Here is a 12,789-nt window from a genome sequence, read left to right as displayed (position 1 = left end):
ACATACTTGAGAAACCGCACGTCGATTGTGTTTTTGTCGTATAGTGAAGAATGGCAATATTGTTGCATGTTTGTGTTTGCGTTTCGTCTGTCCGTTCGTTCGTTCATACCCAATTATGCGGATGTGATTTCTGTGTAATTATTTGCTAATGAAACGTTCCTCCGGAAAATGTTGGTGCCAGGACTTCCATTATCAATCAATCAATCAATCAATCAATCAATCAATCAATCGACCAATCAATCAATCAATCAATCAATCAATCAATCAATCAATCAATCAATCAATCAATCAATCAATCAATCAATCAATCAATCAATCAATCAATTCTGTATTGTCTTTCTATTGATATGGATTACGTGTACATCGTTCTCTATCTCACGTGAGTGCATCTTTGCTTTCACTCCTGCGCAGGGGCCCCTTCAGCGTGGTGCGCCGCTGTGTCCACAAGACGACTGGCCAGCAGTTCGCGGTCAAAGTCGTCGACGTTGCCAAGTTTACCTCTTGTCCTGGACTCGGCACAGAAGGTACGTCTTTGCCGCCCCTACGCTGCGTGTCTCGTGATGGGCTATAAAGCGAAGCAATATTGGAATCTGGTACCCCAGCAATCTCCGTACCTAGATGACGTTTCGCTACTATATACACATGTCCCTTGCGTTAATAAACTTTTTAAGCTTGAGGGACAGCGCTTGGTCCAAACACAAACCGTATCATGAGTTCTAACACGGTATCGTCTTCAATTTCCATTTATTTAACTTAACTATGGCACGGCTTGTCGTCAAGATTTGTAATTTTGTGTCTCCCGAATTTTGTATTCGCTGCCGCCTACGACAGTTTTTGTCCATTATGGGCGTTTTTGAGCCCATGCTTGCACTTTCGTGAGCGCCTGCTCTATAGATCCGCGTTATCGTAATATATTCTTGCACGTGCACCATGTCTTACGCGGTTCCACACCTACTTCTTATTTCTAATTCAGCGAACACGTAACTGAATCGCGACGGGCTTCATTTTCCATTGTGGTAGTGAAAGAGAAGAGGCAAGTATGCTAACCAGATTTGAGATTCTATTTTCTACTTTGGGTTCGGAGGGCGGCAGGAGGGGGGTGGTTAAGGAAATATGAGAATGACTGAAAGGAGATTCCCCTCCCCCACCCCCCCCCAAAAAAAAAGAAAAAAAAAGGCAGGAGTCAGGGGAAGATCGACGCTTGCGATGAAAAATTCGTAAACAGGGTTTGGTTGCCGGAGCACGACGTTTCGACAAGCGTACTTGTCTTTTTTAAAGCTGCAACAGTTGCACCCTTGAAGAAGATAAGTCTACTCGTCGAAACGTCGGCTGCAGCACACAGACCCTGTTTACGAAGTGAGAGTTGTCGTTTTATGAGTCACGTTCAGTGAAATTGGACTGTAGTTCACCCGAAAAGTCATTCGCTGAACTGGATTAACACGGCCAGCCGAATGCTGAAGCCGAACATTACGTCGCTGTATTGAAGCAAACCACGCTCCTAGGTACACGTCTGCGGCTTCTTCCTCGTGTGCGGCCTGATTCGGTGCCATTGAAATACGTCGTGCTCATGTACGAGATTCGGTCGGTCGTTGGAATCCAGATTGAGTGTTTGCGACTATACAGATCCATCCAAACATGATTGACATGCATTTTTGTCTTGTTTCTTGACAGACCTAAAGCGAGAAGCCACAATCTGCCACATGCTCAAACATCCGCACATTGTTGAACTTTTAGAAACATACAGCTCGGAGGGAATGCTCTACATGGTGTTTGAGTAGTAAGTATATGATCCTTAGTTCTCGCGTTATCTCTTGTAGGAGTTTCAATGCCACTATTTCGTTCGCACAGTTAAAGCGTAACAAGCTTATGAAAATTTTTCAAGAAGCATCCTGGCATAATACTAATTTATATTTTGGAAATATAGTGTCAGTAGCTGAAGGAAGCGAACGCTCCTTCTCAATGACGATTATCATTTCGATGTTCTTTTGCAGCTAATATTTTTACTGGTACAACGAGCACTAATCGCATTATGTACGTGTAATTAATTGTTCAATAAATACCTAGGAGATATGATCTGTGCACTGAAACTTGTATTATTTTAATTCTTATTTGTTTTGTTGCGAGGAACAGTCTTCGTAATATAGTCAAGAACAGCTTGCAAATCCTTGCGCAACGTTCACCTTTTTAAGGGATTGCCTCAATAATCTATATGTACTCAGTGAATCAGTTCACATATAAATCAGTGTTCTTTTGTCTGCTGAGTTTTGTGAAGCGTTATGGGATTGTCTTGTAAGGGTTTGTGAAAATGGGAATGCCAACTTCTCAGAATATGCGCGTAAGGCGTCTACGTGCTGTGGTATATCGCAACATTGATGAAAATTACTGAGCGCAAGAAAAAAAACACGCAACACACAAGGAAGATACACAAGGGACAAGCGCACCATCTCAGCATGCACCAGCTAGGCCCTCAAAAAGTCATTTCAAGTCTATCCCAACATTACTTGACATAAACTGCAGGCGTAAAACGAGAGAAATTATCTTTGCTGCATTGCCAGTATTTTGCTTGGGTAGATAAAGTTTAACTTCGGAATAGTGACATGACTTTTCTTTTTCTATTTATTGCAGCATGGAAGGGGCGGACCTGTGCTTTGAAATTGTGAAAAGAGCCACTGCTGGGTTTGTGTACAGCGAAGCGGTGGCCAGGTAAATTACCGGCATTTTATTTTTATTTTGCGGCGTCGCCGATGTTGCTTGTGTGTGAACTATCCCGACGGTGGGAGTTGAACTACAACAAGAGAAGGCAATCACCTGAGGCTGCTGTTCGCTAAAATTTAGTATCGCCAAAGCCATTCGTTTATTTTTCTTCTTTTTTTTTCAGGCTTTACTCGCCAATTCACATATTTGCCATAATTCATAAAGGCCGTATTCCAGTACTATGTACCATCTATGCGTGTTATTGTAAACAACCAGTATGTTGTCGATAAGTAGAAGGGAGTGATCAGTACAAAAAATGCAATGTTGAGCAGAAGCGAGGCTGACGAATGATGCAAATGTAGCGAGGTCAACAGGAATTGGAGCTTATGACTTGCTGCCCTACATTAGGGGAAAGGGAAATGTGAGGGAAAGACGGAAACAAAAGCGGAGTCGAAAAGCAGGTATGTCAAAAAGGTAAAGGAGTTGCGGAACGAGATAATTATAGTATCTCGAATAAGTCACGGAGTGCGAAAGCCTCTATTCTGGTGACATACTAATCCTGCTTTCCATTAAATCCTGCTTTATAATGAGTTCATGATTCCACAGACTGATTTTACAACCGCTGTTTCGCCAGGGATTCCGCTTGTTCTTGCAGCAGAACAAGAACGTCACTGTTGGGTTTCTTTATGGGTGCGCGTGCTCATGATGTCCTGCAAATCACGTTTTTGTCAAGTGCTAACGTCACAGAGCATTGCAGCATACCGTGGATCGCTAATGGGCGCCGTGAATCAGTGACCTATGTCACAAAAGACGGTCGGTGGCTGCACAAGCGCATCACCAACCGTGGTTCTCTAACATTGAGAGAACAACTGAAGAGTTTTGGAAAGTATCATTTTCCAAGTATGTTCTGCAAAGTTCATGACTTGACTGCTCAATGAGCCTGTGTAACAGCTGATATTGCAAAACGGAAGTGGACGGTACGCGGCATTTTGTTGCCAGTTAACAATGTCCTGCGTAGCTAAGGTGCTGATCAATGAGTGTGTTTCTTATCACTGTGTTTCGCAAGTACATGTAAGAATATCGCAGAAACCGCTTAGTGACATAACGGTCACTGAAAAGAAGTCATATTACTGTCCCGGTCATTCCGAAAGACGATGACTGTCTAACTGGACCTGAATATCTCTGGCTGCTTTCGCAAAATGCACCTCCATTTTTTTTTTTTTGAAACGAAGTATTATGGCTCTAAGTGGTCCGCGGATTGGCTAGTTCTTTTTCGGCAGGACCAATCAGCGCGTGAAACAGCACCGGAGAATCTTTGTAAGCCTAATAAACTAAGAGCGCATGGGCTGAGAGTAGCATGGGCTTGCTTGTCTCACGTGCTAAATGTATGAAAGGACGAAAGCAAGGACTACGTTGTATACCGTCCTTTTCAGTTTTGTAATCTCAGCTCTGTTTATTACAGGCAGGCGGAAAATAGGTCGATAAACTTTCTTCTCTCCACTTTTCTTTCCATCTTTTTTTCCCCTTCCCTTAGTGTAGGGTAGCAAACCAGGGGTAATTACGATTAACCCCCCTGCCGTTCCCTCTTGTGTTTATATATATAGATATAATATATAAGTGTAGATTATGTTTGAATGGGCCAGTTCTTTTCGAGTAATGGGTATGAGTTAACTCATCCCCTGACGAAGGAAGGACCCCTCCCGAAACTGTTGGGAAATAAATGTTAGATGTGAAGCATCTTATGCCGGAGTTCAATCCGGTGGTGGTGGTGGTGTGCGGCGGCGTGACCACCCTTACTGCGCATGCGCAAACCCTCTCCCCTTTCCCTCTCCCCTCCCCCTTCCCCTCTCCCCCTCACTTTCCTCCTTTCCTTTCCCCTCCCCCTCTCCACTTTTCCTCTCCCCTTTCCCCCTCACCACTCCACCTGTAGAACGCGGGCTCTACATGCCGAAACACTGCTTCGCATCGCCTCATGGTCCCCTTTAGCGGGAGATGGTGTGATTTTTCTATTTCACTGTTGACAACGCCTGCATTGTGTTTGTACCCATATATATATATATATATATATTATATATATATATATATATATATATATATATATATATATATATATATAATATATATATGTGTGTGTGTGTGTGTGTGTGGTGTGTGTGTGTGTGTGTGTGTGTGTGTGTGTGTGTGTGTGTGTTCCTTTTGTCTTTAAGAATAGCAATAAAATAGAAATTTTGGGAGGACCGTAATGACGGGTTATGACTAGGTCATAGCAACGTACTGGCGAGGCACGAATCTCTTGGTGTAATACAATTTCGATTTATCATCATAAAAGAAGATAAGGCATGCAAACACGGAACACACGAAAAACGAGACAACGCAAACACACGGCGTTTGTGTTACGTTGTTCTGTCCTTTTGTGCCCCTGTTTGCACCCCCTCGCCTTCTTTGATCGTGAATCTTTATCAACTATAGCTCAATTTTCTGACGTCCTTCATTTACCACCTGTCCTTGTTGTCCGTCCCGCCATCTGTGCAACTTCACCCGTCTCAGCCACTACATGCGGCAAATCCTGGAGGCACTACGGTACTGCCACGAGAACGACATAATCCACCGAGACATCAAGCCCCACTGTGTTCTGCTCGCCACCAAAGAGAATTCGGCGCCTGTGAAACTGGGCGGATTCGGGGCCGCCATCCAGCTAGAGTACGACTACATCTGCTCCGCAGGTAAGAGTACGGCGTTGGCTACGTTTATTACTCGGACGTGTCGCGTCTAGCCAAATGGCTGATTCGAAATACCCGAGTTACAAGCAGCTTTATGAATAAGAAAGCTGCCTACTATACAGCAGCATGAAGTTGGATTAGATATCCGAAATGAGGTAGCTTCTGGACAACATCAGAAAAGTACAATTTCCCCGCGTGCGCATTTAAGAGGCAGTGTTTCAGGAGGTCCGAATATAGTGCTTTAATGAAGTGGCTCGCATCCTTGTGAGCTTCCCGCGAGGTTGCGTAAGCAGAGAAGCTCAGTCGGATCGATTGCTCGCCAGCTTTTCCACGCTAACCCCACCTGCAGCGTAATCACCACTACAAGCCGGGTTGGTTTTCAGGCATCTAAAAAAGCGCGTTTATGCGCCAGAAATAGGCAGACAAAACAACATTTTAGGCGCCCAACATCCTAAATATAGGCGCAATCAATTTTTACAAAAACGCAAATAATTTCAAGCGAAGACGTGCCTGACTTTTATCTACGACAGGTAAACAAAAATGTCATTGTTTGTGATGGAACAAAGGTGCCAACAGTAGAACATAGCCGTGCAATGGTCCCGTAAGACTGCTGGAATAATGACGATAAATTGACTTTCAACTTGCACACTGCTCAAATTCGTTTCAATGGCCACAGTCGCTTACGCGAACGTCGGATATAGTGAAACAGACATGAAAAATAATACTTAAAAGCTGGGAATGCTTATTAAAAATCGCTACTTTATATCTGTCTGGCGCAAATAAATTAAGACATAACAAAAAGAGACGTATGATAAATGCACGAGATACATGATGTATTAAGAAATTAACGTGTTATTACATGTGGACTGTTACGTGAAACTCTGGCAATTTTCTTATATACAATGACATCATCCGAATTGTCCCAACACTGCCAAATACACTTCCGCCCACTTGAAGTGGACATGTTTGAAGGAACCTGATTGGATAGCACGTGGAACGTTGTCTAACAGTCAGCGCGAAAACTGTGGAAACAATAGCAAACTATCACCATCTCCAGACCTTTGGATTCGAAATTGTGCCTTTTGTCACTGAAAATGAGCTCGTACGCTAAGAAATACCCGTCGTCAACAGATACTATTGCAGCGTAGTTGTACTCGGAAATATTAGATTACTTAACCGACATTGGGATCCTAGGGTGCATCAGCATGACCCCTGAATCCTCTTTAAGGACGGAAAATCCTTCGTTCTTATCCTAGACCAACTGCAACTTCGTACGTGCCTTTTTGGCCACTGGTCCTTCAGGAACGGCAGCGATTCTTTGTTGCGCTTGAAGAATTAGCGCAATCTTCAGAATCAGAGTTTGTGCCGAGCGTTCAAGTTTTTTATAGTGATTTCGAGGAACGTGAAGTAGGCGCACAAGTATGGAAGGTCTCCTTCGAGGCTATCCACAGAGAGGACAGCTTGAGACTTCCTGTCTGTGGCACTCTCGTCACCTGGAAAGTTGTTATTCCCGACCTTGATGTCCGAAAAGTAGCCGTTGTAATACCCGACAGCTTCTAGCCATGTTCCCCAACGTGTGACGGTGGGCTCTGGCAGAATGGGTACGTAAGGCAACATCTCCTTGAACGAGTGCACACAAGAGGGAGCCTTCAGGAACACAGTCTTGGCTCTTGTTTTCTGGGAGTTGGTTGAAGAAGATCAGGAGGTTGAACCCCGTAAAGTTCCGAATGCTGCCTGATAACATGAATACCGGTCCCAAACTGCACTGAGAGCGAAATTTGGGGATAATATTGTTTATATAGGCGCCAATTTTGATATAGGCAATCATAGGCATTTACGTGCATGTAGGCCCAGGCGCCCAAAATAGGCATTTATAGGCACTATAAAAACACTATAAAAGCCTTTTTTAACCTCTAATTCATGGTCATATATGAAAGTGGCATGATAGGGAGCGCAAAGAAAAAAATAGGCGTTTGCCTAAAATTCAGTCTCTAATCATCACCAACAACACCGCCATCACCTCCTAGTAATCCATACGGGTTCCTTCAACGGCTACCGCTCTAGCTGTCTATATCCTACAGAAAGTTGCCTTCACTCTGCGTATGGATAGTGTCATTGTCATTTGACAGAGCGACTGCACAGGCAGGTCTCCCTTTACATCGACCTGCCATCGTTATCTGTATATGTTTAGCTGTAATCCTCTTGAATTAAGTCCGGTGTTTGACTGGAAAATGCACTATGTGCACTTTTAGATTCGCAACTTGTGCACTTAATAAAATATGCACAGTGTGGTCAGATTACGCTGCTGGGACGTACGTAAGTGTCCTGCACTTAGGAATACCGCCATGCAAATTATACGGCTGGCAGGTCCACTAATGCTCAAATATTGCACGCTCGGCGTTCGTATTAGCGATTGACTTGCTTAGTTCTCTGTTGAGTGAATGAGGAAACTAATATTTGCTCAGCATCAGCAAATTCACTTTGTCGGGCATTCCTTAACGTCATCTTCACGGAGCCAACTATCTATGCACTCACTGAAGTAATGACTTGATTCGTGCTTTCCCAGGAAACTGATTTTTAAGCTTTCTTTTCTCAATGTTACTTCGAAAACTGTTAAGCAAAAGGATGAAGAATTTGCGTGTCATATTCTTTTTTCAGTGGAACAGCCTGAATGGCTACCAGGTTCACTGTAATGACTTAACAGAACACGACGCCAGAAAGGACACCGAGAAAGATTAAGCGGAGATCTAGAGTTGCGCTGGATACATCTGCGTGTGTCTTACTTTTCCTTTATTTTCCTTGTCTACTCTTCTTCCTGACTTGCGCATATAGCAATCAGTCATTTGACCTTTTTCATTTACGTACGCGAGAATTCTGCCTGGAGTTCATGCGTGCCATGAACACGTGTGCCGTTTAGTTTTCTATCTTTAGTCTTATTACATGTCGCTGTGCATGAACTGTGTGTTGCTAAAATGTTCGCGATCAACGTATTGATGTTGTGGCGTTAATCGCAGGGCGACCTGTCAAGGAATCGCCTTCTGTGCGCTCTTGAAACTGCTTGGCTCTTTTGCGAAACAGTGTCGTATGATGCGCCTTGTAGCATTTTTCGGTCACTTCTGCATGAAGGTGCGAAATGCGAGTGGCTCGTTATCGATAATGAACATTCGCTGCCATAAGTTTTACGCTTTGAAATTTGGCTGACAGAAATAGTTTCATCAGGTGCTCCAAAAGTAACTGCAACGAAAGGAATTAATGAGTGGTATTAAAGAGAGGAATGGCTTGGTGAAATTTTGTGGGGGCTTATGTTATCAGTTAACGAGTCTTGAGTATTCATTAAACACCAGTTTAAAAATTGGTATTCTTTTTTGTTTCAGTATATCTCAGAATGTCTCAAGATCTCTGAAACTCTCGCATAGGCGTAACGGTGCGCAATAAATGCATCGCCAAGTTTTAGGACACTGCTGTGAACTTTTCTTGCAAAATACGCACTTTCGCACAAACGGCACTTCGCATACCATTTGTAGCATGGTTCCTGCATGCAGTGAGCTTTACCAAGTGCTTTTGTCACAGTACTCATGACTCTTCTAGCCGTATTGCTAAATTTTCAACGAATATATATATATATATATATATATATATATATATATATATATATATATATATATAGGTACGTTATCATAGAAACGCTACGATTCGCCAAAAAGAAAGTTTACGGCAGCTTCAATAACGTCTTTTTAGAGTAAGCGCATGCAAGTTTCTTGTGTTTAAAGAAATTGCGCTGAGTTGGACCAGTTAAGTAAGCAAGAGGCACAAAAAGCGTTTGCACCAGGCATACGCGGAAAATGAATTGAAAGGCTGTCTCTTGAATATGTTCAAGACAAAAGCACTTGAGTGTGTTTTGCTATATAAGAAGGAAATGAGAAGCTGTGTTTGGCAGAAGAAAAGCTGCTGTCTTGATTATTTGATGCTTGGATGTTGTGCTGCATTGATGTGCGCTGTATGCATTTTTAAAAAATCCTGGCACGAATCCACTTGCCATACGAAAAAGGAAATCGAACCGCTTTAGTTGTGATCGCAAAAAAATTCAAACAAACAAAACCATCGCCCCCTATCACCCCTGTCAACCGCTCGAGAATCAGTTCTCGCACGAACATTTGCGTTATGACGCACCTTTCATCCCAGGAAACGTTGCTGCTCTACGCGAAAAGTTGTAAACACTGCACCGGTTGTAGAGCCTCCTCCTTTTTAGAACTTTTCTCCCCTCCTTTGCAAGGGTTTTAGCTAAACGTAAAGAGTGCTTATAGGTGAAAGTGGTACGTATGGCAGAACGGCGGTGTCAGGCAGCTAAGTTGCTCTTTGTTGGCAGCTATAGGTCGTGTGGAGACAGAAGACGCCACAGTTTTTTCTTTTCTTTATGCAAAAGACATCTTTCTTGGGAGGGCTTCCTGACACAAGGTTCGAATTTCTCCCGAGAGTGGCAAGTGCTGACTTGTGCTGATTTTTTTTCTCTATCACTCTCTGGCTTCTTCTGATTGGACAGAAGCATTTTGTTTTCATACTTGCTTTTTTTTCTGCTTTACTTCTTTTTTGCAAAGCTCGCCCACGCTCCCGATGCGTGGCAGCAGCCATGAGCGAAATCAATTTCCGGCCACTGTCCTAGCACTTGTCCTGCCCTTCTTCTCACCGGTTTGACCTTCGGGCTGCTTTTTCACGTCGCCAGTTTCTCCTTCCCCTGTTCTCTGCAGAGAAAGAGATATCTATGTACGGGGAAAACCTAAGCCTTGCATGCCGGCTATACTACAAATGTGACTTGCTAGGTAAGACAAGCTGCCAGCTGTGGACCATTTTTTTGATATCCTACCTGCTCTCTCCCTTTCTCTCTCGCTCTTTCCTCTTTATCTCCCATCACTATCACGTAGCGCACCCAGGGACAATAGCATAGTCATCACACTAACGTTCCTCAATCTTTTTGCATGCCCACTTGCTGTGCGGAAACAGCTGCCTGTCTGAGCGCAACTGTTCTGGGCATTGGAGCATTGAATGTGCATGCAGTGTTATTTCTTTTCTTTTTTGCACTTTTTCAGTTTGCACCGTTTCCCTCCCCTATTTTTGGTGACTGCAATGCCTATTCTTGAATATGACGATCGGTGCTTTGGCGATCAATGCGTCAAGAGCTTGACGTGCTGAGTTGTTGTCATTCGTGACTGTTACTTGCGAATGGGTAACCGAGTGACGAGCAAATGATTGCCTGAAAACAACTCCCAGAGTAAGATGACACTCTTATAAGATACATGTATGCCTACGTAGTTTGCTCTCGATGCCCGAAGCTCGCTCCGTAATATTTTTTATCGGAGTACCACCGCCCGAAGACCGCAAGAAAAGCCGTCACACAAGTCATATATTTTGTTTTTCATTTTAATTTACGCACGTGTCAGTTTGTGTAAAGTTTGTGTTCACGTGTGATGAGGCTTTATACCAGCGGTATCGTTCGAGGTTTAGTGCTTTTAGGGTGCCTGCAACGTGAAAGCGCTCGACCAATACTTAAATTTTATGCTGAAGATAAGTAGGCGTGCGGTTGAATCATTTCTAAGTGTATGCAACATGCTGCATGCTGGTCGGTGCCTTCGGGAAGTGCGTTGTCGGGCGTGTTGGCACGTTTTCGTCAACACGAAGAAAGAGAGCGCGATGTAAGATGATAAGTCGAAAGCAAGGGGTTGTAAACTATCTTGCTTAGTCGTTCTACCTTGCACTAGTCTTTTCTTTCATGATTGCTCTTGCACTGTACTCAAGCTGTGGCAAAGTTGTCTTTTACCGAGATTGCCGAAAAAAAAAAAAGATTTCCTCTTTGGCGAGAACCAGGGTATTCATTTAGTGGATACAGATAAAAGATACGTACAACTGGAAAATCGACGAATCCAGCCTTTAAAGACACGTGCGCAAGAAGAGAAGTTTTGACGACCACACACGCTGGTCGTCAGAACTTCCCTTCTTGTGTACCTACGTGTCTTTCAAGGCTGGCTTCGTCGATTTTCCAAGCTATGTACCAGACTTCTACGTAGAACTGCAATGAAAGACCGACGCCAAAAGAGGGATGCGCAGAAGTTAGAGAAGTGAGCCAATAGTGCCATGTGACATTTTGTATTTGGTGCTCTTTATTCAGAGTGGTAAAGCGAGCGTAGTTTGTACGCTGTGTACACATACTGAGATTTATATTTCTGCGAGAGCCCGTGTTGCACTACACGAGAGTCTCTTGGCGCTTTCTTTTTTATATTATTTTTGGTGGACTAAAATCTATCTTACAAAACGAAAACATATACGGGGAATGCTTAGAGCTTTCTAAGATGTTAAGGTGAAAACCTACTTGGACCTTCTGTTGATCTGCTGTTGAACTCTCTGATGATGTGGTGTTGAAGTTTATGTACAACTTATTGCTGATATGCTCGGGGCCGGCGGTCTTTCTATCAAACTTTATATTTACAATTGTTTAAACTTTCGGTTAGGCTCCCGAAGAACTACCCATTGACCATCATCTACATTCTGCTGACATTTATGAACTGTTCTATTGACGTTTGTATAACCATCAAGTATCGTTTACCTTCTGCCAGAGTCGTCTGAAACCGATGCTCTACTTCGGTTACATACATTAAAGCGTCTGTGTAGGCTCCCAAACCACTTTCTCTGTAATAAGTTGCAATGAACTCGGAGCACGCCAACTATACTGTTTACTTGAATCTGTCAAAGCACTTTCTCTTAAGTTGCAATGAACTGAGACCACGCCATTCGCACTGTTTACGTGCATCTTTTATTCACACTCTGTGAGATCCAACTCGGTACACACTTCCGAGAACGCATCCGTTGCATTAGGGTCGCATGTTGCTCTCGTTGGGCAGCTGCGTCAGCTTCATCCGTAATGGTGCATTCATACGACGAACCGGAATCCGGATTTGCCGTGGACGCGGACGGCTAATCCGAATGATCCGCTGCCAGGCGCATCCACACGACAGACGGGGGTCCTACAGACATCATCAGTAGCCAGATTACTCTCGACAGCAGCCTCTGCGCTACGTGCGCTCGCTGCCAGCAAGACCGGCTTGATGGTATGCGACAACATGGAGGCCGACAGAACGCGAAGCTCGCCGAGCTTTGGCGAGCGTCGAGCATTGTCGAGGACTGTAATTTTTTCGGTGAAATGGTGTTGTGTGGCTCAATGGATGAATGGGAAGAAAAATTACACCATTTTCCCGATAAATGGGACCATGAGGCGATGCGAAGCCGTCAGCACTGCACGATCGCGTTGGCCGTTGGCGATCGGTTGGGCATGCGACCGGGACCTCGCGTCGTGGAACGCGAGAGGAACGCTACGCGCGTCGTGTCT

At 43.9% G+C, this 12,789-nt stretch overlaps 1 protein-coding gene across 6 annotated transcripts in view; it reads left to right on the top strand.

The window, feature by feature from the left end:
• Nucleotides 1-417: 417 nt before the first annotated feature.
• Nucleotides 418-12,789, top strand: part of LOC119386874 (peripheral plasma membrane protein CASK) — a 440,428-nt gene continuing 428,056 nt past the window's right edge. For 4 of the 6 annotated variants that reach the window (XM_049413279.1, XM_049413277.1, XM_049413278.1 and 1 more), the window contains exons 1-2: nt 418-524; nt 1,672-1,777. In XM_049413279.1, coding sequence (XP_049269236.1) covers nt 1,701-1,777 — 77 coding nt within the window. In that variant the 5' untranslated portion in view covers nt 418-524; nt 1,672-1,700. Of the gene's footprint in view, nt 525-1,671; nt 1,778-2,625; nt 2,704-12,789 lie in introns of all 6 variants that reach the window. The other 2 variants (XM_049413280.1, XM_049413276.1) reach the window with 1 other exon arrangement.

This window comes from Rhipicephalus sanguineus, chromosome 3 (genome assembly GCF_013339695.2).
Source record: "Rhipicephalus sanguineus isolate Rsan-2018 chromosome 3, BIME_Rsan_1.4, whole genome shotgun sequence".
NCBI lineage: Eukaryota > Metazoa > Arthropoda > Arachnida > Ixodida > Ixodidae > Rhipicephalus > Rhipicephalus sanguineus.
Note: the sequence above shows the minus strand (reverse complement) of the source record. Positions and strands in the feature narration are given on the sequence as shown.